The sequence below is a fragment of the Esox lucius genome, chromosome 5 (assembly GCF_011004845.1).
Source record: "Esox lucius isolate fEsoLuc1 chromosome 5, fEsoLuc1.pri, whole genome shotgun sequence".
NCBI lineage: Eukaryota > Metazoa > Chordata > Actinopteri > Esociformes > Esocidae > Esox > Esox lucius.
Window position 1 is genome coordinate 33,222,949 of NC_047573.1, and position 25,917 is coordinate 33,248,865.

Consider the following 25,917-nt stretch of genomic DNA (forward strand, 5'->3'; position numbering starts at 1 on the left):
CCACCCGGTTTCCACTCAACCGCGCGCGGATCGAGTGAAGCCTACCTCGAGAGGTGGTGACCGACCGCGGGTTTTCATCCCGAAACCTTAAAAATATCTATTTTAACAGCTAATGACAATTGCACCAGCATCATAACTGGATTTGGAGGTTTAACCTTCAAGAAGAACACTGCTAGTCGACTTAACGAAGAAAGTAATCCAGACAGGGAAGCTACCAAGCGAATGTCTGAAGACAGCTAGCTAGGATCAGAAGAAGCCTAAACCACGATATCGTGTGAAAACATTGCTGTTTTGTATCAAGTTGCTCGTAACACAGTAGCCAGCCACCGAATACAATCAGAAATCAAGGTATATTTAATTGTGTTCCATCTTACAATAGTTTTATGTACCATGTTCTAGTTGGCAAGGCTTAGCTAACTGTTGTCAGTCATTGAGGTTATAGGCTAACGTTACATGCTACTCTTCATTGGTAGTAAAACGTCTGGCTGTCCCCTTACCAAATATTGGATTTAATAATATTTCGATTTTATTGAAGCTTGCTACTTGGTCATGTTGAAACCACAACAGCCCGGTTCCGGCGGGCGAAAAACCTCCAATGGGACCGCAGGCCCCGTCAGTATGTCTTCCACGGTCAGTGGGATCAACACTAACAACAGATCATCGGTTGGGAGGTGAGTGAAATGAGGATACCCAGATAGGAAAACCTGGGGATTTTCCCATGGCTTCAAGGCCTACCGGTCAAGTGTAGCTTGTTAAAGTGGGTGTGTGGCGTGAAATAGGATTTTGTTAATGGGCCTATGAGAATCGATCCCGCTTGATTGACTACCAATCAGAGTTTGTATATCAAGACTGACGCTCTCTTTGGCAAATAGAGAGATCTAAGTTTGATTGAAAGCATGGAGAAGCAAATAAGGCGGGAGACTAGGTTAGATAGAAAGGTCTGCCAGCCACATTACTTGTTTCAGAGGAGGGCGTTGACTCTAAGCAGCAAGTGTTGACTAACTGCAAGTGATTAGTACGTTGGTTTGAACGTACTCATTTACAAGGTTTATTCACCTAACTTTTTTTTTTGCTGTTTTCTAGAATTCTTGCAAGCTCCGACTGAAACAAAGCAAGATTTATTGATGGCATAGTAAACAATCTGTTTTGACAATGGTTTTAAGATATTACGTTTTTCATCATAGGGATATAAATTTACATCAATTTTCAACCAGAGTGCTGTACTAATTATGGAAGTTCTATATTTGTCAGGTAGCTCTAATAACTGCTAGGTGCACATTCAGGAATGTGACTTTGATTTGAAATGTTATATTTTTGATGTGGTTTGCATTACACTAATTGGAACTGACCATATGGATACATTGGAATTTTAATTACACAGGTTCTGAAAAAACTTGGATGGTACTATGGTAGGAATTGAAGGGAATTGGTTGGTGACAACTGGAGAGTTATCAGAGTCAGAGTTATTGTCATGTACGTTTCACAACAAACAAGGAATTTGTTCTTGCCTGTTGGTGAAACACTTTATTGGATAGTGTCATCATATAGTGATCATGAAGTTATGATATGAGAATATAAAGTAATAATTTGCACTGACAGGTTTTAGGCTTGTCAGCGTGGTATTTCACTATAGTCCTCACATTCAAATTGTTTTATGTCTTCAATCTTTCATATACAAGTGTAAAGAGCTTTGTGTGTTAATATTGTAGTAATGTCTGGTGTGTGTGTATATATAGTAGGACCGGCCTTTCATGTATTGTGTGCCAAGAAAGGACCTTTTTTTTACATCTGTACTTAATTGAATATACCTGTTTTCACTCAGGAGTCGAACTTCTGTGAAGGCACCTTTCCAGTCTTCTTCTGTGAGTATTACTAAAACGTTGCAGAGCAGCAACAATCCAAGACCAATGTAATTAGGACCAAAGGTTTTAAGATAAATCAACATGCGTTCAAAAGTTTGGAATCACTTAGAAATGTCCTTGTTTTTGAAAGAAAAGCAAATGTTTTTGTCCATTAACATAACATTGATCAGAAATATAGCGTAGACATTGGTAATGTTGTAAATTACTATTGTAGCTGGAAATGGCAGATTTTCAATGGAATATCTAAATAGGTGTACCGAAGCCCATTATCAGCAACCATCGCTCCTGTGTTCCAATGGCACATTGTTTGCTAATCCAAGCTGATCATTTTAGAAAGCAAATTCATCATAAGAATACCCTTCTGTGATTGTTAGCACTGCTGAAAACTGTTGATTGATTAAAGAAGCAATAAACCTGACCTTCTACAATGGATATGGGCAATTCCACGCAAATGTCAACCTTGCTGTGAAAAATTAAAGTTATCATAAAAAAATCAAAACCCTTTCTAAGTTGTCCATTTAGATCTGTATTTTATTGTATTGATGTGCTGTCATGTAAATTTTAAAGACATTTCTGTTTATTCACCTCAGATAAGGTGTGCACAGATACTAAAATTGCTTTTTTTATACAAACCTATTTCATGCTTTAAAAAGAGGAATCAAAGACTCCTTTAATTATACTTTATGTTGTTAGTAAGGATTTTGCAGAAAGATGGGGGCATGACTGAGATATAAATACACTCACTTTGTTATAACTGCATTTCCCTTTAAATTTATAAAGGCTATATTTAGGAAGTCACGACGCTTAAGTGCTGTGTCACGTCCGTAACGATTTAAAGAATAAGTTTAGATTGTATAATCATTATTATTACAATTAATTTGAAACTTTATGTACAAAGCCAAAATATGTCCATTCTAGTTATGATTGACAAATCATCTCACTTAATTGCTATAAACAACCTAATTATGCGTTACGGACGTGACGGACGCTTCACATTAAATCATGCATGATTTGACCAGCTTATATTTGTTTAATTAATTTATTTATTTATTTCAAACAATATAATGACACATAACAAAGGCAATCAAGAAGCATTCTGATTAAATCAATACGAAAAGATAAATTCATCAACTTTACAATATAAATCGATATATTGCTTGAAATGGAGTGGAAAGAAGTCAAACCTATTTAAACTCACCTTGGTCTTTCATAATTTTACTGTTAAAAAAACCCCACACATATATTAAATTGATCTCTATTACTGTACATCAGAACTTTTTAGAAATCAATTAATACTAGTACCATGGAGTGTGCGTGCGCGTGTGTGAGAGAGAGAAATATGAGACGCGCCTTCTGTGATGACTCACTTTCTTTCCCGCGCACGCCCTCTGTGGTCAAAGGCAGTTATTTCTGTGGTGATTGTAGATCTGCGATTTCTGGACAAAATCTCTACTTTATTTGCAGTAATTGGTAAGTATTTCGGGCGTCTCTTTCACACAGATCGTCTTGATCCTCCTGACATCCAACCCAATATAAACGTGGCAAAAACCCATCGGGCCTAATGAAATGAAGTAATCATTGTGATTTTGACTAAAGACAATAACATTTCAATTATTATTTCAATGCATTGGCTAATTTTGCAATAATGTGGCTATTTTAAAGCACGATTGCGCATTCAACAACGCAAAACGGGTATAAACATTGCGATTAGTTTGACACAAAACATAATATTGCGATCATTGTGACATGATTACTTTTTTGCATGCAAAAAAAAAAAACGCTCTCCAGACTGTTGGTTCTATATAGACACAGGCCAACACACTGTTACAATCAGACATCGTTTCAATTCACTGACGGGACTGAGGGGAAACCGGTGCTCTTAACTCCGGAGAATATCGATATGATAAACTGCATATATAATGATTATGTATCTTAGCATTATCAATTCCATATCTTTCGGGGTCTAAAGTAAACACCTTGATGATAAAAACACATTATCAAGCAAGCAATATCATGCCCGAATTGAGTTTTGAACATGCTCACATGCCGGTTCAAGTTTAGCAGCATGAGAGATATGCGTGAACTAATCTATAACACGGTGATTTCAGTTTAAATTTGATTAATTGTGCAGACTTACCTTACTGATGTCTCAGATGTTTGTTGTTTCAAATAAAAAGAGACACACAAAAAGGTCTCTGTTCAAGTTTTCCAGAGTCAGCCAAGTGATGATTTCGGAACGGTCACGTCCATAACGGAAAGAAGTCACATCCGTAACGTCCGTTTTTCCTCATAAATAGATTTTTTAAAACTAAAATAAAATAAATAATGTATGTTCTATAGAGAGCCGACACTCATCCATTCGGCTAGTATTATTTATTTTGGCTTGTGCATTTTAATTCACAGAATTTCAACAAAGTATATTGTCTCCCACAAACTCCCGTCTTTTTTTTGTCACGTCCATAACGCATGTGTATTTCCCTCATATTAAATATAAAACGCATGTGTCGATTGATATTTTTCTAATGTCTGTACTCCTTTATTAAGGGAGTATGGACATATAAACAGACATTTAAATATATTGGTATTAAATGCATTTTCTGAATTTATATTTTATGTTTTGACTGCAAATGTCACGTCCATAACGCTGGAATTGCCCATATAAAGTCTACACACCCCTGTTAAAATGCCAAGTTCTTGTGATGTAAAAGAATGAGACACTTTAATGTGACCTATAACGTGATCAGTTGAAAAACAAACAAATCTTTGAGGGGGAAAAATAAGATTCAATTGGATTCAGATCTGGGCTCTGGCTGGGCCATTCCAGAATGTTAATCTTCTTCTGGTGAAGCAATGCTTTTGTGGATTTGGATGTGTGCTTTTGGTCGTTGTCATGCTAAAAGTCCCTGGTTCCAGCTGAAGTAAAACAGCTCCAAAGCATGATGCTGCAACCACCATGCTTCACTTTGGGTATGGTGTCCTTTGGGTGATGTGCAGCGTTGTTTTTTCAACCTTGGTTTCATCAGACCATAACTCAAAATCCTACTAGAACAGCTGAACTTTATTTGTGATTAATCAGAGTCACTTTAAATGATGGCAGGTGTGTAATGACTTCTATTTAACATGAGTTTGAATGTGAGCCACATCCCCAGATATCAGGTGTGCACACTTATGCAACCAGGTTATTGTAAGGTTTTTCGGACATGATTTATCTTTGTCTCATTCTTTTACATCACAAAAACCTGGCATTTTAACAGGGGTGTGTTGACTTTTTATATCCACTGTTCAGTATCTCGTGTGGGTTTATTTACAGGCTCAAAATGTCCAGAAACACAACGATGTGTACTACTCCCTAATGTGCACTACATTTCTAAATCACCCCAAACTTTTGAACGGCAGTATATTTATACCATATTGCAGATTTCTGAATGATTGGTCATACAGTGCATAGCTGCAGTCAGAAGGATGAGTCAAGTGTAATTATCTGAGTTTATTCTGGTCCCACTTTTAGGTGTTTGAGGGTGTCTACAACAATGCCAGAATGATCCATTTTCTCACAGCTGTGGTGGTGAGTCACTCTTACCCTGTGTCAATGTCAGCACGTTTGCCTCTGTTAATCCTGGCTGGGATCTCTCTTAATCCTGAATGAGATGTGGTAGGCGCAGCCATTTCTATGGGCTTTCTTGGCACTTTCTAGCATCTTTGTTGGATACATCTAACCTTAAAATGTTGACATTGCTCACACTAGTTTGTTCTTCTGTAGAGCCGTCTGTAAATTATACATTTAATTAATTTAACTGATGTTTATCTTGAGCAATTTATGGTAGTAAGTTCATGTTTTGTTGTCCTGGTGTCCCATGGGAATCGAACCTAATACCCTGGCCTTGCACAAGCCTTGCTCTAGCAACTGAGAAGGATATTGCTCAGTAGTGGACGTTGAGCAACGAATAATCAGTATTTTATCAAATGCGGGGGGTGATGCAGTTGTTACAGAAAAGGTAAATATATTTGCTGACACTGCATTGAATCCTGACATGGGCTGCTCTGATTTAGCCTACAATGGGGTTTTATTTTTCCAAGCCACGTTATTGTTTTTATTTTCCTTACAATAAAAAGTATGACTGTGGAAAACCAGCTGACTTCTTTCAACAATCCTTGGTGTACTTGCTCCATAATTTGGTCCTAGTACATACTTTTTAATTGGAAAAGCTCTATTTAAAGTGTTCTCCCTCATCAGGATTAAAACTTAGAGGTTAATTTTATAATTAAATTCTCCCAATTAAGGTTAAAGGCATAATCTAGTCTATTAATTTATGATTGTACATAAAGAATGTAACATTAGCTAAGTTGTTTTGAATCAAGAATGTGCTCAGTGAATAAAGAGGAATGGAAGGATATGTTAATTATGACATAACATTTACTGTTTAACTGTGATAAAGATTTTATACAATTGGATAAACATCAGGGAACAAACATTTCCCTGCCTCCCAGTGATATACTACAATTGTATATCATTAACTAAGAATGGAGTGAGATTGATTGCTGGCTCAGAGGTTGTGCTAACGCAGGATTCTGCATTTTCAGGCAGTAAGAAAATTAAGAAAAATAAACATTCTGAAAACGCATGTTTATTGACCCAGAGATTCAATTTCAAATTGCAAGTTCCAACTTTTTTTTAAAAATAAAGTAATCTGAAAACTGATGGTGCCAACCTTGCTACATGCACACTCTTCTGTGCCCTTTTGCACATTGCAGGGAGGGTGTGTGGCGGGGGAAACTGATTAGCATTTCTGTTGCTAGGCTAAGTGTCCATTTTATAACATAAGTTACCGGAGGGGGGTGGGATGAACTTTTCCTTGGCTAACACCCAAGAATAGCTAGTGTGATATTTGAAATCGGTGCTGTTGTTTAGGCACTATGTTTTAGTAAGGTGAAATATATTTGATACCTGAACAACTCCGAAACCTAAAAACACCTGAGTCTAGTTCACTAATGTCGCTCCTAAAACTCCTTTTGTTAATATCTTAGTGATATGTGATGAAGGATGTAGTCCTCATTAGGAACATACTTAGCTATATCATTAACTATATAATTGTAGTTTCTGTAACTACAAATTAAATCAAATAATTAAATCCCAAGCTGGAGGTTTTGTTGCACGTAGAATGAATTACACTAAAAACAAACTAGAAATAAAGCATTCAATTAATGTGTGTCCAGAGCGTGTCCTTTTTCCTGAAACGCTATTAGTGTTCAGATCTAGTCATCAATGTTCATAGAGTACAATCACTATAATATCGTTTAGATTTCTAGAGGCCTGAGTGCACCATGTTCGTTTTTGCCGGACAGCGTAAGCGGAGCTGTCTAAGAAGAGCGAATCTCACTGACTGACTGCCTGCCTGACTGAATACCCCTTGTTAAATAGTGTAGTGGTTAGAGAAGCGGACTTGTGAACTATAGGTCCCAAGTTCATATCTCCTCGCAGGGGAAGCAAAATACGCAATTTAATTATTCTGAATTGGCGTAAACTTTGCTGGCTAAAACCAAAGCCTTAAACTGTATACGGTTATGTTGCGACTGATTCTGGCATGGAATAGTTAGAAATTGCTAAATTCTTATGATTATTCCTAGGAAGTTAGTAGATACTAGGAGGCCTATTTAACACAATCCTCAATGGAGTCTAGTGACTGCTGAAACTTGTGGTGCCGAGGCGTAGTGGTGAAAGACCATGTCTCTCATATGGAAGACCTACGTTCGAATCTATTGAGAGCAACAACATTAATTATTTCTGGTAGATTCCACAATTCTGTCGACTTTTCACTTGATGAAAATATCAATAAAGGTGACGTTAACTAACAGTTATTGTATAAATGTCATTCACGGATGAAAAGTATGTTGTTTTGCCATGAAATAAAAAATTACATTCTTATGCCATGTAAAGAAATAGCTTTGGAAGACTCTCTAGCAATTGCTTAATTCTAATGACTATTCCAGTAAGTTAGTAGATAGCGGTGAAGCTTATGATGGTAATACGCTGTTAAAACTGCCAGTGGCAAACGCAATACATAGTAAGAAACGTTAGTCAGTTCAACTGTATCAATGTCATTCACGAATGGCCAATTAACAATTAAAACGGCCAGTGGCAGAAAAGGATTTGTTTAGGATAGAGACAAGGCTATACTGACAAGGATTTGTTCAGGATAGAGACGAGGCTATACTGACACCAGCAACTGTACAGCTCAGTGGTGTAGTGGTTAATGACACTTTCATGCGGGCGACCTGGGTTCGAATCTCTGAGGTGGCAACATTTTCTGTTGCGGCCCGGCTGAACTAGGCTTGTCTGGTTTCTTGTTTAAATTAGAACACAGAATGTTTAAAACAGAATTTTGGAGGGTCTGAGTTTGAAGACGCATCCTTACTCTCAAATGTCAAATCAAAGTTTATTTGTTAGGGGGTGTAAACATTGCAATGATACTTAACTGGAAGCTACCTTTTAACCATGCAGGAAAACAAACTTACACCAAAGACACTAAGTCATGGTATGCAACCCTGTTCCTGGAATGCCAGGTACCACACAGCTGTATTTTGTTAATTTTCGGTTCACTGATGACAACACACCAGGTCCTCCTAGTGGGTTGAACCAAAAAACTTGTGATTTAAACACAAGGACAATGCTTTGCTTGCTGTGCAGTTAGTGGGATACATATATGAGATAGTATAAAGGTAGTAGTAAGAGAATGTACTGTAGAATGTGCCATGCCAATGAACATCAATTTACAAATACTAAAGACAATTATAGCATTGCACATTTTGTTTTGTTAGAATACAGAAAATGAACAGATAAGCATATTTCTGTCCTCCAACAAAACAACTGATACAAAAGGGTGTGGCAGATTTTAAACCAATTTCATGGTAGGGTACCCAAGTGTCCTCCATTAGAAATTGCTAAGGAAAGAGTACATTGGGAACAGACTCCTTGACCCCTAATTGGTTTCTGTGTCAAAGAGAAGAGATTATCGACTTAAATGAGAAAAGGCTTGTGTGTGAGACTCAGTGCAAGTTACCTCTTGAGGTGAAGGTAAACAGCATGTTGTGCAGGTAAACAACAGGTTGTGCAGGTAGACAGCATGTCTGTTCAAATTTATTTATAAAGCCATTTTTACATCAGCAGTTGTCACAAAGTGCTTTTACAAAACACCCAGCCTGAAACCCCAAGGTGCAAGCAACAACAATGTTGATGCACAGTGGCTAGGAAAATCTCCCTAAGAGGGGCTGAAATTTAGGAAGACACCTAGAGAGGAACCAGGCTCGGGTGGGGTGACCTGTCCTTCTGGCTGTGCCGGGTGAGATATTAAGAGTACAAGCTGTAATTAGTAAGTACATGTGGGCTGTGTCCAGAGTCTATAAAATGTAATCCAGGTCAGAAGCATGACCAGATGGACAAGGATTGGTGGATGCAGGTAGAGAGTTGAGCTGTTTATGGCCTGGAGTTGGATTTAGTAAGACAGTTCCAGTACCCTCTGTATAGCAAAATCTACCTAAGGTTGCAATTTACTCCAGAACATTAGTACCACACAAACACATAACTGACAGAAGTAACAACTAAGAAAGGGCAGTATTCACCATCAACAATACCTGCATTACATTTGGAGTTGTCAGATTAACTCAACATACCTAGGCTTATGACAAAAATTATTTCAGCCAACCATGTAAATACTGTGGCTGACAGATTACTGAGATGACATGAGACAAACTATTTTACCATGGCTAACTCATTTGGGCTTACTGAACTAATAGAATGTATGCCTATGTAAGGCATTTCAAGGGCTGTATAATAAGATCACAAACATCAGCAGACAGAAAGGCAAATTTTGTCTTTTAGGAATAACTAAGACCACCAAATGAAAACGTTACTGGTTACATGAGGGGCAGAGAGGGAAAAGACACTCCGCTTCTATTTCCTGCCCTGTCACTATCCCCATTGGCCAACCCCATAGATCTGTTCTCATTGGCCAATACTTGATTTCAGTCTTGTTTCTGATTTGTTGGTAAATTAATTATTGGTTATTTTGTGGTTACTTCTTGGTTGAGGACGATGACACTCGCAAACAGATGTCCTTGACTCTTCGTTGTCGGGGGGAGCTACACCAGGACCAGCCTCGAGCTCATTCTGCCTTTATTCCCTCTTTCCAACCCCCCTTTTTTGTTGTGTGCATTATAGGGCTCCACCTGTGATGTAAGAGTAAAGAACGGCAACGTGTACGAGGGCATCTTCAAGACGCTCGGCTCCCGGGTGAGAAACAGATGCACTGATAACCAAAGGAGATCATGTTACCATTTTAAGTAGACATTTATTTTCAACCTTTAAAAAAGTTATTTTAACAGTTTAAAAATAGAGGACCGAAGTAAGACGCCAGCATGCAGAAATGCAGCTGGAGAGGGTGAATTAGTTTTGAATGAAGCCTAATGCTCTTTTTACTAATCTTCAGCTGCATGGACAAATCCCATGTCTAACACCTTTAATAGAACATCAACTTTTGGTCGAAGGTGAGGAACCGTCCAACATCAAGTTAAGTAATGTTCTGATGTCCGCAGTGCGAGCTGGCGGTGGATGCAGTCCACAAACATGCAGCGGATGAGGGCCACTCCACCGTCCAACCCCGGAGGGAGGACATCACTGACACCATGGTCTTCAGCCCCTCGGACGTGGTCACCATGATGTGCCGTGATGTTGACCTCAACTTTGCCACTCGGGGTATGGATTAGGGCCTTTTCTTGGATTTCCATTTTTTGAGAAATGTCTCTAAGAGTCGATTATGTTCCTGCAGACTCATGATCAAGTTTCCCCCAAGTGTCTTTCAGTATGGTGAAGCAGGTCACATTTCTTGCTGTCCAAAACTAGCTCAGGACTTCCTGATCGTTTTAGATCATTTTATACCAGGGGTTTCCAAGCTAACACATGACACAAAAGTACAAGGCAACGGAATCAGTTTATTTGCAATTTTAAATAGTCCTGGGTATTCTCCTGTGTTTGACAGCCGGAATTCACCCTAGAGGGTTGGGGCTGCTGGCAGGTTTCTGTCCCTGGGTCGGTCCAGAAGAGTCCTGTGGTACTGATGGACGTGTTACTGTTGGGTAGAGGGCCGGCTGGTGCGGTGTGCCCTGAAGCTGAGATGTAACCTGTTTTCTTCAGTTTTGATGCTTACTAGTTTATAACAGCAAATAAGGCACCTCAGGCATTTGTGGTGCGCGACCAATACACGTCAGCCAAAGGCTGTATTTGGCTACTCTGCTTTGTGTCTTGCTTGCTGAGACATCCTCTGACTCCCACACGGCCTGTTGGGTAACGGCTGTATCCCCGCCCTCTGTGTGCAGACACTTTCACGGACACGGCCATCAGCGCCACCCGAGTCAACGGCGAGCACAAAGAGAAGGTTCTGCAGCGGTGGGAGGGAGGGGACAGCAACGGAGAGGCCTTTGATCTGGAGAAGGATGCTGTGAGTTACACACGGTCACACACACACACACAGTCACACACACACGGTCACTTGCATGCTTATTCTCCCTCAGACAATCCCACACACACTCTTTGACTTTGTCACTCACACGAATGGTCACTCTCGTGCGTTCTCATTCTCACACTTTTTTTTACTTTCTCACACACACCCAACTTGGTACTCCATACCGCCACTCACTTTGCCAACTTTCTTACATGTTCTCTCTCCCTCGCAGTCCAACGGTTGGGACGCCAACGAGATGTTCCGCTACAACGAGGTGAACTACGGCGTCAAGTCGACCTACGACTCCAGCTTGTCCATGTACACGTGAGTCCACCTTACAGGTCTGCACTAGGATGGAGGATGGACGGGTTTAGTAGTAATCACCATGGAAAATACTCACGATTAAATAGTGTAAATTCCATAATCAGGATAATCGTAAATCAGGATAATCCTCACGAGTGACTTGAAAAGGTACTGCCCGGCGCACATCTCGTCTTACGTTGTACTACACCAATAAACATTCTCTGCAATGTATGGTCAATGAAGCTCGGCTAGCTTAATAACCAGTTGAAACAATGTTGAGCTCAAACAAACCAATGATATCCCAGAAGACATGCAGCTATGATGCATGCAGAAAAAACTTCTGGAAAATGTGAATAGGATATACATTATACACAGCTCATTTGATTTTCTAATTATAATTTTGTTTATAATGTAGGCTAATTGTTAATGCTTCCCTGCTGAAAATGACAAGAGAAGGCAAATGGAATATAATTTTTGCCGGCCAAAATAACTTTATCGATCTGCGTGATCTGCACAATACATGATGCACACGACATAACGGGGAGCTGTTATAATGAATTATAAAATTATAAAGTATTGACACATCAAATAGGACTATACATGGCTAATAAGGCACATAAAATGCGTAACGGAAGTGCATGCACCAACCGGTCAGTACCGGTACTGAAATGAAATCTATTTTCACCCCGATCCTCAGATATGTTACTTGAAAAATCTCTTGCCAGTCACCGAAGTGTTCCTGACTACTACTTTTATTGAACTGGTGGAGCACATATACATTTTCTTTTAAGAATTGATTTAACTTTGTCATTGAACAATTACAGTACAATGAAATGCAGTTAGCGTCTAAAGAAGTGCTAATAGAAGAGGGCAGAAAATGTACTTGTATTAAGTGTAATGTATGATACGGATGTATTGATGTGCAATTAAGTCAAATGCTGTACAAAGGGCAATTCTAAATGCCACTAAACACCTCTGCAATGTATTGTCAATGAAGCTGGCAGTCACATTTAGTGATTTACATGTTATAATAGTATTAGTTAATTATTAAAAAGCTTTGATATAATTTTATTGTAATGGCTTTTTAAATTCACAAGAACAATATTTATGTAATGGAAGAATATCCGATCAGCCATTTTGATTATTGAGGTTGTTATTAATCGGGATGAAATCGTAAATCGGGATAATTCTGGGCGGGATAATCGTTGCATGAAATTCTCATCTCCTCCCACCCCTTGTTCACACCTACTGTGATATGGACACTCGCGTTTAGCAATTCACGAACAGCGACTACACACCTATGCTTTTTTTGTACTGGCCGTGTAAACTCAACCCTGCCTTTTACAATGGGGTCGAGCAGGGGCTAGGTCGGACCAACTGGTGGACGTCAATCAGAGGCCTGCATTTAAATAGAGCATTGTCCCAAGTGAAATGCAGGCTTTTTATCAGGTGCTGGACTTGTCCACTCATCTCTCCTTGTCCACTCATCTCTCCTTGTCCACTCATCTCTCCTTGTCCACTCATCTTGGTCTCTTTGTCACCATCCTCAGGTTCCCTTTGGAGAAGGGGAGCACGGAGGGCTTCCGGCAGCGGGAGGCCCGTGCCACCCGCCTGGCCAGCGAGATTGAGTCCAGCCCCCACTACCGGCACCGCGCGTCACTGGAGAACGAGGAGGGCAAGAGTGAGGAGGAAAAATACAGTGCGGTGGTACGAGACGGCGGCGAGCAGCGAGGGAGGGAGAGCCCCAGAGAGAGGGGCCGCGACAGCCCAGGAATCGTCAGCAGGTAAGCGCTCCATCCAGTCCATTTTGATCCGTTTGATCATTACATCTATCTAGTGTTTTACAAATTCCTGACGGGCATTGCGAGAACGCATGCGAAATAGGGTTTGGGTGTTTTGGGGCTGTGCGGAATCTCAGATATACAAATTCCGCAAAATACTCCGCTACAATCCATGTTTTCTCTTTGTCTTTCTCGTGCAGGGAGGGCAAATACATTCCCTTACCCCAACGAGCAAGGGAGATGGGTGGCGGTGTGCGAGGCGAGCGGGCAGAACGGGGCCCGGGAAGCGGCGGAAGCACCGGCCCCGGCGGGCCCCCGGCCCACAACCGCGCCAGCCCTGGCTACCGCTCGGCCCCGCCGTCCTCTCCCAGACCCCCGTTGCCCTCGGGCACCAGCGGACCTCAGCCCCCTCCACCCTCCTCAGAGCGTGTGAGCCCGCTGTCCGGCCGGGCCGGTGGTCACGCCCCACACCACCCTACCCAGGGCAGCCCCAGCCCAGGTCCAGCCTACTCCCCTGGGGCTCCTCCCCCCGCGAACGCCATCCTCTCTACCGCTAGTCCCCCAGCCCAGCACGGTCACACTGCAGCCCTTTCCCAATCGCTGTCGGAGACAGGCAGACCGGTCAATGGAGGTCAGTGAAGTGTGTGGATGTTTTCGGGGTGGTAAAATATCTTGTAAAGGGGTGCCTGTGTGTCTACAACCAATGTTAAAAGGTTTGCGGGCAGTCGTTGTTTAAGCTATGTGCGCAGTCTCAGTGACGGATGACAGCTTGTCAAAATATTGTGGGTTCATATTTTGTGTGGCGGTGAGCAGTAGAATGTAGAAGTGGAATGTCATTTTCATTTTTCTTCTCAGTGTCATCGCGTACATCCCCCAAAGCCCAGAGACCTATCCAGTCCAACAGGCCAATCCGAACCCCAAACGCACACACCCAGTCCACAGGTGAACTTTCAAAACACACTCCAGAGGTCCAGCTACAATCGTTCTGTGTCATGGACCAAAGCCCATTTTCAAGCTGCATGTAGCCTTGATACAGTGGTTCTCAAACTGAGGTCCGGGGGAACCCTGGAATTCCACAGATTTATTGCCGGGGTTTCTTTTTTGCATGTTTGTAACAAATACCTACAAAATGCAGAAATATTTCGATAATTCCCAGAAAAATACAAATTTATTCTATACACTCTACACTGTTGTCAATGTGTGAAATGGGAATAAAAATAACAACCTCTCTTGTCTCGTCTCAGCTTCCCGCTCCCCGAAATCAGTCACACAGGAATCTGTGCCCTACCTGGACACGTCGTCCGTCTCTATGCCTGCCCAAAAAACTTCTGGACCTGCCCCGCTTTTCCCTATTGATGGTACGAACAACAACAGATTTTAACCCACTAAAACTGTTCTCGTAACGTCTGGTTTTTCCACAAGATGTAACCCTCTAGTAAGACTTCAAGCAGTCATCAATGTAAAGGATTTTCACCCAAGTATCATATGACACATTTATGAGAATTACTCAAATTGCCTGTTCCCCTAAAATGGACTTACCTGGATGTGCTTTTCACTCTAACAATTGTAGCCTACTTCTCTGGATTCAAATTGAATACTTTTTTAATGCTTCTGGGGTTATGGATCAAACCTGGGCGAGATAAGGCCAGACACGGCCCGTTGTGTCATTCTATCCAGCCCTTCATGCATCCAAAACGTTATACTTGACGAGCTCTGTAGATCACGTTAATTCATTTACGGCTGTCCCGTGGCACTCCCAGTATTAAGTACAGTAGTATCTGTATACAGTATACTGTCTGTTCAAAAGACTTAAGTTGAAACAATCTTTCTCTGTTGCTGTGGTACGTAACTATGGACCAGCACAACAATCCACGCGTGTTATCTTTCGCTCTTGCAATACGTAATTGATGGCTAGCGATATCTGAAATATATAAATATAATATCCAAGTAAACGAGTTAGCTATGCTGTGTTTTTTAAGCATGTTTGTTAAAGTAATCTGGCCAGTGATGCTCTTTGACTGTTATAGAGCAATTTGTTGATAGAGCCGTTTGGGAGTCAAATGAGCCGTCTCTTCCAGGTGAACAGAGCCACAAGAGCCTGCTCACTAAAACTGCCTGGATTCCCCCTCAATAGTAAATACCCTCAAATTAAAGATGACTGTCTGCACCATAACCTCAGCCACTGGTTCACTTTGAAATGTCCGGAAGTGTAGAGCCAGACATCCTCCACGTCATTTGTTCCACTTCGCTTAATGTGTCCATATTAGCTGTTTCACGCTAATACAAAGGCCACACTGTCATCTTGAAAGGGCCACCTGTACGAGGGCCAGATGGGCTTTTTGTGAACAATTGTTGAAGCGTTTGGGTCTTTCCAATAGCCTAATTGGTCCCCTGTGTCTTTGTATCTGTCCTTTCTTCTGTCTCCACTACAGTGAACGAGATTCTCAGCACGGCAGCCAAAGAGCGGTCGGCAGAGAGTCCAGGGAGCACGGAAGACAGCAAGAGTAAAGGTGTGTGTGAACTTGGGCACAGCTTGAGAGATCCTGTCTGTGTTAACAAATGCTGACAGTTTGTGCTGATTAGAAAAGAAAAAAAGTGTTTCCAACCTTAAAAAAGGGGGACCCTGATAGCTTTCAAATAAATGTTTCATTGATCTGTGTGTTATTTTTTTCCACAATTGTATGAACATTTTTATCAGATTGATAAGTGGCCCCAGTCCCTGACAGACATTAGGTGTGAGTGTCAGTCAGAGTTGCTTTCCTAAGTGAAGAGAACAGCTCTTCTAAAAAAGCATTTTATGTTTCAGTTTTCCATAGGTGTTGTTTGAAAGAATAGTGAAGCTAAAAAAAGTCTTACCACTTTATATTCTATTCAAGTACTTGTAACAAGGTTGACTCTTTTGCCCACCCCTCCCCAGTTCCCTCCATTCAGCAAAGGTCACAAATTGAAGAGCTGCGGAAATTTGGCAAAGAATTCAGGGTAAGACTTTTGTCGCCTCTCCTGGAAATAGGAAATTGTAAATGAATTCCGAGGCAGTGTCCGTAACCACCTCCAGTGGAAATAATCTGCTTGAGATCATTTGGTTCTGTCTAGTCTGAGACTGGTGATATTTAAAGATGCAGGACCAACCTGAACATACGATAACTTTTATAAGCTGTTGGAAATGCATTCCATATAATTAAGAATGTTGAAAATATATAGTTCAGGACAAACTGGCACTGTTAAATGCCCTTTATAGGAAATGTCTTTGTCAACAGATTGAGTTTTTGTGTATTAAAAATATTTTTAAATACTTCTTACTATTCTGATATTTCTGGTACATTTCCAACTGTTTTATAACGGGGATACTTTTGAGAGCCCTAAGTATTTTCAAACTGCAGCATTTTTTGTTGCATTTTGTTTTTGTTGGGTTTTACTTTACATAAAGAGGGGTTTAATGTGATTCTCTTCAGCTCCAGCCTAGTGGGAGTTGCTCCAACACTACACCACTATCTTCCTCTGAAGCAGCCACATCCTCATCTGAACCCAGCCCCACTTCTTCAGACTCCAAACAAACCCTCGCTCCCCACAGTCCCTCCCAACTCCAGCCCTCGGCTTCCCCCTCAGCAGATCCCACCAAGGACTCTAGCCCAGCCATCACCACTGCTGGCTCCATTTCAGACAGGCAATCTCCAGGGCATCCCCAGCCTGCCAGGACCCCAGGAAGTGAGGAGCTTGGACAGGAGACAGCAGAGAGAGGGGAGGGAGTAAATGAGTGAGTTTTGGTGGAACTGAAAGCATTTCTTTATAGGTAGATGTTTGTCAAACTGCATTCTAAGGACAGAATATCATTTAATAATTGACTAACATTCTAATTTCTCTCTCAGTCAAATCAAGAAGTCAACTCTGAATCCCAATGCCAAAGAGTTCAACCCCAACAAAATTGCACTTGCCTTGGTAAGTAAATGTTTGGAATAGCGCCATATTCAAAAAGAACAAGGGTGGCTAGGTATCCACTAGCTGTCTACGTACCAGCTAGCTTTCAACATAGCAAGTTGCCCTTAAGTTGCCCCCGATATCCTTATCTTGGGAAAATATACACTCCCCCTAAGGTTTACGATTGCTGTAGGAGTAAGCGCTTTAATATAAGTGAAATTGTGAAGTTATTGTTTTTTCTCATTCAGTCCTGTGCATGTCATTCAGTTGGGATAGGAGACTCTGACCCTAGATCTGTATCCAAGGGAACATAATCCTTACAATACTGGGAAAAATTGTCTCCTCAGAAACCATGAGATACATTTCATTTCTTGTCTAGCTCAACTGGCAATCCAATGGATGTTATGGACTATTTTGAACAGTTGTCCCCCCCCTTCCCTTTCTGTTTGCAGACTAAGCCCAACCCTTCCCCCACGCCACCTCGGCCAACCCCTCCGAGTCCATCGATGGCACTCCCACAACACCCAGGAAGCCAGGGACCCATCTACAATACCCCCTACCTCTCTTACGTCTCTCAGATCCACTCTGTACAGGTAACATGATGGGCCCATACACTGGCATTGACGCACACAGAAAAAAACACTTTCCACAATGTATAGCAATTTTTCCTTTTAGTAATTAATCTCAACCTTCTGTTGTGTACTCCTTGATGTTGGATGGTTCCTCACCCTGAAAGTAGCCTATGAACCAAGAGGAACTGTAGTCCATGGTTTATTTTTACAATCATGACAAACTTCAGCTAACTTCAACCATAGCCCTTTAAGTACTCAGGCACCCATCAACCCATTATTTCGTTTTGTTGTTATAGACTTATGTTATTATTTATTAACTATATTTTGTTTCCCATCAATTAACACAATACCCCATAATGACAGAATTAAGTGTTGACCACTGTCTGGGAATTTGAATTATTGAAAATGAATGAGTTCAATAACCATCTGTCATTAACAAATACAATCATGGGTAGTAACTCTACAGTTCACTTGAAAGGGAAATGCATACTGCGAAAATAATATTGTAGGTGTGGCTTAGAATATTACACAAGCAAATAAAAAAAATTAAGCAAATAAAACTCAAATCTGGACACCTTTTTGCAATGTATCAACTGATATGTTTGTGTGCTTTCTTAATAATGTAAGTAGGTTGCAATGTAAAGGAGAAAGTCTTGACATCTCGTACATGTATCCATGTATCTGCTGACAGAAAACATCTCTGAAACATCTCTGTCAAGGACAAACACCACTACATATACAATTTATCGTCGCGAAATGAAACTACATTCATATTTCACTCAATCAGATCAATTCATTCAGTGACAATAGTATGTGTTTGTTGGTATGCAGAAAATAAACCTTGCTCCTCCTAGCCAGTTATGACTAAACTAATCTTACTGCACTGTAAATCTCTGACAGAATACACCCCACCTAAGGTGCTTCAGGTTGAATTGCCACTTTAAACAAATCAAAATACATTTTATCTTTTAGATTCTTCATGGTTGCCACAATGTTTTTGATTGCAGCGTTTCCCACTCTTGGCATCCATTTTCTTGTGGTAGTCACCTGGAATGCTTTTCCAACAGTCCAATCAGCTCTTGTTGGCTTCTCATTTGGGTTGAGGTCAGGAGATTGTGGTTGCTAGGTCATGTGAGGCATCACGATCACACTCCTTCTAGCCTGGAGGTGTGTATTGGGTCATCGCCACAGAATTCTGTGGTAGCCATGCTGGTTGAATGTGCCTTGAATTCTAAATTAATCACAGACAGCGTCACCAGCAAAGCACCCCCACACCTTCACCTGATGCTTCATGGTGACAACCACACTTGAGGAGATCATCCATATATGCGTCTCACAAAGACACAGCGTTTGGAATCACATTTCTGAAATTTGGACTCATCAGCCCAAAGGACAGATTTCCAGCAGTCTCATGTCTATTTGTCATGCTTCTTGGCACAAGCAAATCTTATTGTTGTCTTTCAGTAGTGGTTTCTTTGCAGTAATCATAAAAGCCTGAATCACGCAGTCTTTGAACAGTTGATGTTGATTTGTCAGTTACTTGAACTCAGTTACTTGAACTCTGCATTTGTTTGGGCTGCAATCTGAGGTGAAGTCAATTGACAATTTCCAATGAAATTATCTTCTACAACAGAGAATTTTGGGTCTTCCTTCCCTGTGGAGGTCCTCATGAGAGCCAGTTTCATCATAGCTCTGAAGAAATTGTCAAAGCCCTTGAAATTTTCTGGATTGACTGACCTTTGTGTCTTAAAGTAATGTTGGACTTTCGTGTCTTTGCTTATTTGCCCTGTTCTTGCCATAGTACGGACTACCACATTACAGACAAAATGATGGTTCTCTGTCTACCTTGTCAAACTTGTGTGGCGGCAGCATCAAGCTATGGAGATTTTCTCAGTGGCAGGCCCTTGGGTACTGATCAGGATTGATAGAAGTATGAATGGAGAAAAATACAAAGGTCCTTGAAAACCTGACCCAGAGGACACAGAACCTCACACTGAGGGTGAAGATTTCAGGACAACAACTGAAGCACCCAGCCCTTGGTCTGCCTGGCGAATGCCTGGTCTTGAACCCTATTGAATCTGAAAATCCCCATTCACTACCAATCTGACAAAGATTAAGAGCATCTACAAGGAAGAATGTGAGAAACGGCCTAAATCCAGGTGTGCAATGCTGGTCAAGGCATACCCAAGACAACTCAATGCTGGTCAAGGCATACCCAAGACAACTCAATGCTGTAATCACTGACAAAGGCGCTTCTGCTAAATAATGAATATTTGGTAGTAATAATAGGTCTTAAGACCACTAATAGGTCTAAATACTTACGTACATGAGATTTTGGTTCTTCTTTCAATATATTGGCACAAATGTATCAACTTATATTCCCTTTGTCATTATGAGGCATTGTGTGTCGACTGATTAAGAAAATGTATATTGCAACTAAATGTGGGGAGGTCTGAATAATTTCTGAAGACACTGCATGCATGTGTACAGAATAGAGTATATACCACTTTAAATGTTTTGTTTGAGAGAAAATGAATCCCTATTAATGACAGGATTTGCCACCATTGTTAAATCTCAGAGTACATTGCACTGAGTTGATGTTTCCAATAATGGAAATTGCCTAAATGTAGTTCTGAACAGCTCCACAATGTGGCTTTTAGCTCTGTGTTTGACCCTTTGTCTCGTCCTTGTTTCTGGTCCTTTCCAGTCTCCGCAGATGTACCAGTACACCGTGTCTACAGTCAACCAGGGGAAATACCCAAGGGCCAAAGGTACGCGCTTTCTCCACGCCTGATCTCTCTACCAGTCTGCATGCATTGTATTTTATCTGGGCAACTACGGTAGTCAATATCAAGTGTAGTTGAATGCCATGCAGTTCTGGGACCAAGCTGGCTGAACATAAAGGCAGGCTTACCTTGTTCTTATCCACTAAGCTCATAAAGTGTACTCCCAACATACAAACTATTTTTAAGTGGTTTGAGTGACCTTGGATGTGACCACACCGAGTCAAAAGTGTTTGTCATTTAAATTTAGCCAAACGTGACCGAGTGGTGGGACTCCAAATGGAGGCAGGACCTGGCCTGGATATTTGTGGGAGGGTCTATGAGGAAGGGGTTGTGGGAGATGATTGGTTAAGCCAAGGCATATGGCACAGTAGTTTCTCCTTTTGTAAGTTAGGCAGAAGTGAGGCTGCAGGTAGCTTAGCCAGTTAAGTGTCGGGCCAGTAATCAAGTGGTTATTGAATCAAATCCCTCAGAGGACAAGGTGAAAAATCTGTCGTTCAGTGCTTGATCAAGTCAGTTAACCCTAATTGCTCCAGGGTCACTGTCAATTGAATGATCTCCTGAGTGAGACCTCAGTCCAATATGCAATTTTCTTTATTCCTCCAAATTCACACGTGTACATAATAGACCTTGTAAATTATTGTCAAGTTCTTGGAAGAAGGATGTCTAGTACTGCAGGATGAGCTATTTGAGAAAGTTAACTATTTAAAAAAATGCCTCCACATTCCCTGGGTTGATTGTCAAGATGTGCCTTAACTGCCCCTCCCCCGCCTGGGTCAGCATGGGTCTTTACTATTCTTCAAACACTTTTTGATAGCTGCTGGTGTGACAGTATGGTCTATGTGACTATGAGCGAGTTCCCCTCCCTGTCAACGTTGTTATGCAGTCATGTTTTGGCCTCCCCCAGGCTCGATGGTGGGGCCCCCCCGCTCAGACCACGCCAACTCCGGGCCGCCCCAGGCCATGCTGCAAGCAGCAGCGTCTGCAGCCGGGACCCCGCTGGTGGCTTCGCCCTACCCCCAGTCCTACCTGCAGTACAACCCCCAGCAGTACAGCCAGCAGCAGGTCATCCAGGCCATGACGCCCTACCCTGGACAGGTCAGTGTCTGGCGGGACTGTGTGTCAGGTGAAGGTGTGCGTTGGGGGGGACGCTATGTGTTGGGACAAGGTGTGTGTTGGGACAAGGTGTGTGTTGGGACAAGGTGTGTGTTGGGACAAGGTGTGTGTTGGGACACGGTGTGTGTTGGGTAAGTGTTTTTGTCTGGGATGATGCCTCTTTGTTCACGTCTCACCCTCCTCTTCCTCTCTCCCTCCCTCAGCCAATGTACTCCATGCTGCAGAGCAGCGCAAGGATGTTGGGCCAGGGAGGGGGTCATCCCCAGGCCATGGGACCTCTGGGGGCCCCTCAGTTTCCAGGCCAGGGTGACGGGTCTCAGGGGCCACAGCAGACGATCTACAGTGAGTCCCAAACCTCCGGTCAAAAGTGGCACTGCTGGATTCAGACTGGATCACTGTTTTGTGTTCTAGCCCACTCAGTTTAGCTGTTTACCCAATAAACAATATTATTTTTGTGCAAACAGATCTTGTACCAGGCTGCTGGATTATTTGTTCATAAAACAGCACAAGAAGGGATAGGCGCTGCTACTTATCTGGAAATTGTTTGTGATATTCAACTCTTTCCAATACTTTGGGAGTTGTTGCTATTAGGAAGGGCCATAGACAAACATTTATACAGAAGAAATTGGGGAAAGTAGAAAAGGAGGTTAAAAAGTCATTTGCTGAGTTATTGCTGAAAATGGAACTAGAGCTTGCAAATAAAGAAAATGGAAACGCTCCTTGTTTAACTGTTTCTTTTGCAAGCCATTTGTCATTTGAAATCATAACTACTAAAAAGTTGAGAAAGTTGTTTCCGTCAGGGTATCTTCTGATGTAAAAAGGGATTTATAACACATTTGATATATTGGTGTACAATCGCCCAAGTAATCTAATGACCCCTTTTGTCTAAAGAAAAACACACACACATGGGAAAGATCAATCACCGGGAGAGTAGCTGTTTTTATGAACTACAAGAACAGAGATTCTCCGCTGTCTCAAACAGCAAAGTTTGACATCCCAGTGGATCTCCAGCCTAATATTTGTAGAAAGTAAAACCTCCAGACATAAAATATTTATGCTCTCTTTCTCACTCCCTTCTTCCCCAGCTCCCCAGTCTTTCAACCATCATCAGGGCGCAGTGCACCCACCCCAACCCTCCAGCACCCCTACGGGGAACCAGCCCCCCCCTCAGCAGCATGCCCCCAGCCCTGGACAGGTGAGACCGTTGTTATATATTCCCATGTTCAAGCTGAGTCGGAGTTGTTTTTTGGACAGCCTCACTTCTCTAATGACTGTATTTTCCACTCTCCACAGAATCCCCAGTCGGGCCCCCAGTCTCTGTATCACCCAGTCTCCCTCTCGGCCCCCACCCCGCCCAACATGCCCCCCGGACACACGTCGCCCCAGGGATCCTACTCCCTGCAGGGCTATAGTCTTCACAGCCACCAGGGCATCCCGCACACGTACCCCGGTCTGGGACAGTTGACACAGGTACAGATGTGCTGCTGGAGGCAAACATAAAAAAAAAAAAAGGAATGCATTGTCAAAATCCTGTTTCAGTCCTTTTATTTATTTTATAACAACCCTGTAATGAGGGTAACTAGAAATGGATTTTAACACATGCCTCACGACCTTTATCTCACCTTTACTGCCCTGATGAAGTGACCAGAACTCTGAAGCTAACCACAACCCAAAAATATCCACACAAGGCACCTTATCAGGAATCACCTTTTTATCTGTCTTGCTTTGGTGTTCAGATTCCTGGATGCATTAAATGAGTGTTAAGTATCTATTGGAAGCCCATATAAAAATGCAATAATGCCAGATTAATAGAAAAGGACCAAAAAGCTTTGAAAGTACTTTTTAAAAGCAAAACTGCTGTGGGGGAGGAAAAACATTTTGCACGGCAGGTAGTTTAGTTACAGCAGCTGACCACTAACCAAACTATTGCTGAATCGAATTCACGGGCAGGCAAGTTGAAACCTCTGTTGTTCTGATCCAGAGCAATGCAGTTCATCCTGGGGGGTGATATCCTTTACTACCACTTATGTTTCCTTGTTGTATGTATTATTATGGTTAATTCCAGAAACCATGTTTGATGACATAACATTTGATGCATGCCTACCTAGATGTTTTGTGTAAACTGAAACACGCTCCCTTGTTTGTCATCTCCAAAGGCTCACGTCCAGGGGGCCATGCACCAAGGGCACCACCAGGGTCAACACGGACACCCCCAAGTAGTTATGCTCCAGGCCCCGCCCCCCCAGCAGGGACCCGGGCAGGTCCCACAGCACCCTCAACATGGCCCGCAGCAAGGGGCTCACCAACACTTTTATATTGGACACCCACAAGGTGAGCAAGGGAGCCAAGGCTTGGAGTTCTGAAGATATTAAACTGCTCCTCTAATATCCATCTTTGTAATTTATGCCGTGGCGAAGTTAGCTAGCTATGCTCATGCAGAACAATGTCATCTAATCATCTTGTGCTGAACGGTATGTGTGTATAAATCAAAGGTGCCCCGTGGCAGCCTGGGAGGCCCAGCATTGGGTTCAAATCTGACCTTCTGCTCAGCTCTATCCATCATACTGAACAAAAAACTAAAAAATGTCTCAATGTATATTAAAAGCATCTGTGTTTTCTGGAGCTCTTTGCCAATATTCGCTTTCAAGGGGAATAACAGTGCTTATCTTCAATTTGTCTTAGTTCTTAAATTGCTTAATCTCTCTATGCATGTAACTCTCATTCAGATAGAGCAGGGTTGAGCTAGTGCCAATACAGTGTAGTCTGGTTATATTGCTCACCCCCACTAAAGAGTCCAACAATTACTTTACCAACTGAATCAACTGAAAGGAAATGTAGATATTTGTGGTTAATTTGTTTTGAAATATACCATTGTAATGTTTTGAGATTATCAATAAATATCAGAGCGCTGATTTTGGTGTCCATTGCTCTCAAAACATCAAAATGGTATGTTTCTCAATGTGAATGAAAACTACAAGTGAATCTGTAGTGTAACTGTCTGTTTCTCAATACTAAATTCATCTATGTCCCACAGCAATGCCGGTCCAGACACACCCCTCTCCCTTCCACCCTCCTGGAAACTGACCCCCTCTTTTACCCCCTGCCCCTTCTAAAAGAACTGTCCACCGGGCCATGCCCACCCAGGAAGTGACGCGATCATGTGACAATGTGTCGAGGAGAAGCAGCAGGATGTCATTGGTTGGCCGTAGCTCCCAGCTTCATTGTTGCTGAAACCTTGGTTACATAAGATGGTGACAAATGGTGCCGCCAGCAGCAGTGTCCAGTCCTATGCTTTGTTTTCCCTTCCAACTCCTTCCGTTTGAAAGAGGACGTATGCCGCTGCACGGGGTCGTCATAGTGGGCAGACAACAGGAGCGCCGAAAGAGCAGAAGACTTTCAACGCCGGAGATGTGCTTTGAAAATGATTTTATGTTCCTTCATATTTTTATTAGGCAAACTGATGTAAGAAAATATCTTCCTCAGAAATCACTGTGTTGCAAAAAGGAATAACATGAAGGCATTACAGAGGAGGGAGTTGGATGGGAGGGGGGATTTTAGCACAAAAAACATTTCGCCCTTTTTTAACTTTCTGGTAGTGACCTGTCTCCCATATCCTTCCCTTCCCCCTCTGTTATAGGGAATTATGAATATTAAATAAAACATGGAAAATACAAAAAAAAACTATTAAAACTACAATGACCAAAAAAATAAAGTTTTAAACTTAACTACAGAAACACCTTGTTTGTAGATCTTTGTTTTTTTGGGGATGAAGGGTTGTCAGGTCTAATGTCATAAGGGCTACGTTCACTGAAAGAAAACAAGACTAAGAAATCATATACAGCCAAAATGCTGTAACTGAAGTCAGAACAAAGGTTTAAGCAATTCTAGGTATGGTCATGCATTGTACTTTAGCCTGTTACTTTTCAACGAAACATTTGTGCTTACTGTGTAAACCTTTATTAACCTTCAGAAATTAACCAGCCTCCACATTTCAAGCGTGCTTACGGAATTTCTTGTGTTCTTGTCTAAATGTTTACATTTGTGAGTTATCTAGATCTGTTTTTTCTTAACACTCCATTTCTCATGCCTTG

General features: G+C 41.8%; 1 protein-coding gene across 2 annotated transcripts; it reads left to right on the forward strand.

Annotated features, from left to right (window-relative positions):
* On the forward strand, positions 1–25,562 carry LOC105024378 (ataxin-2-like protein). 2 transcript variants are annotated; one of them, XM_010894301.4, is made up of 24 exons: positions 1–348; positions 536–671; positions 1,823–1,862; positions 5,371–5,427; positions 10,078–10,149; positions 10,452–10,611; positions 11,232–11,353; positions 11,589–11,680; positions 13,210–13,443; positions 13,641–14,071; positions 14,296–14,382; positions 14,685–14,798; positions 15,873–15,950; positions 16,358–16,419; positions 16,893–17,194; positions 17,307–17,376; positions 17,808–17,948; positions 20,635–20,698; positions 21,597–21,808; positions 22,030–22,168; positions 22,912–23,021; positions 23,120–23,296; positions 23,983–24,157; positions 24,861–25,562. In XM_010894301.4, the coding sequence occupies exons 2-24, from the start codon at positions 550–552 to the stop codon at positions 24,908–24,910; spliced, it is 3,111 nt and encodes a 1,036-aa protein (XP_010892603.2). In that variant the 5' UTR covers positions 1–348; positions 536–549; the 3' UTR covers positions 24,911–25,562. The 2 variants fall into 2 exon arrangements, with proteins under 2 accessions (XP_010892603.2, XP_010892604.2); XM_010894302.4 differs by having other exon boundaries at positions 21,618–21,808.
* Positions 25,563–25,917: the final 355 nt, after the last annotated feature.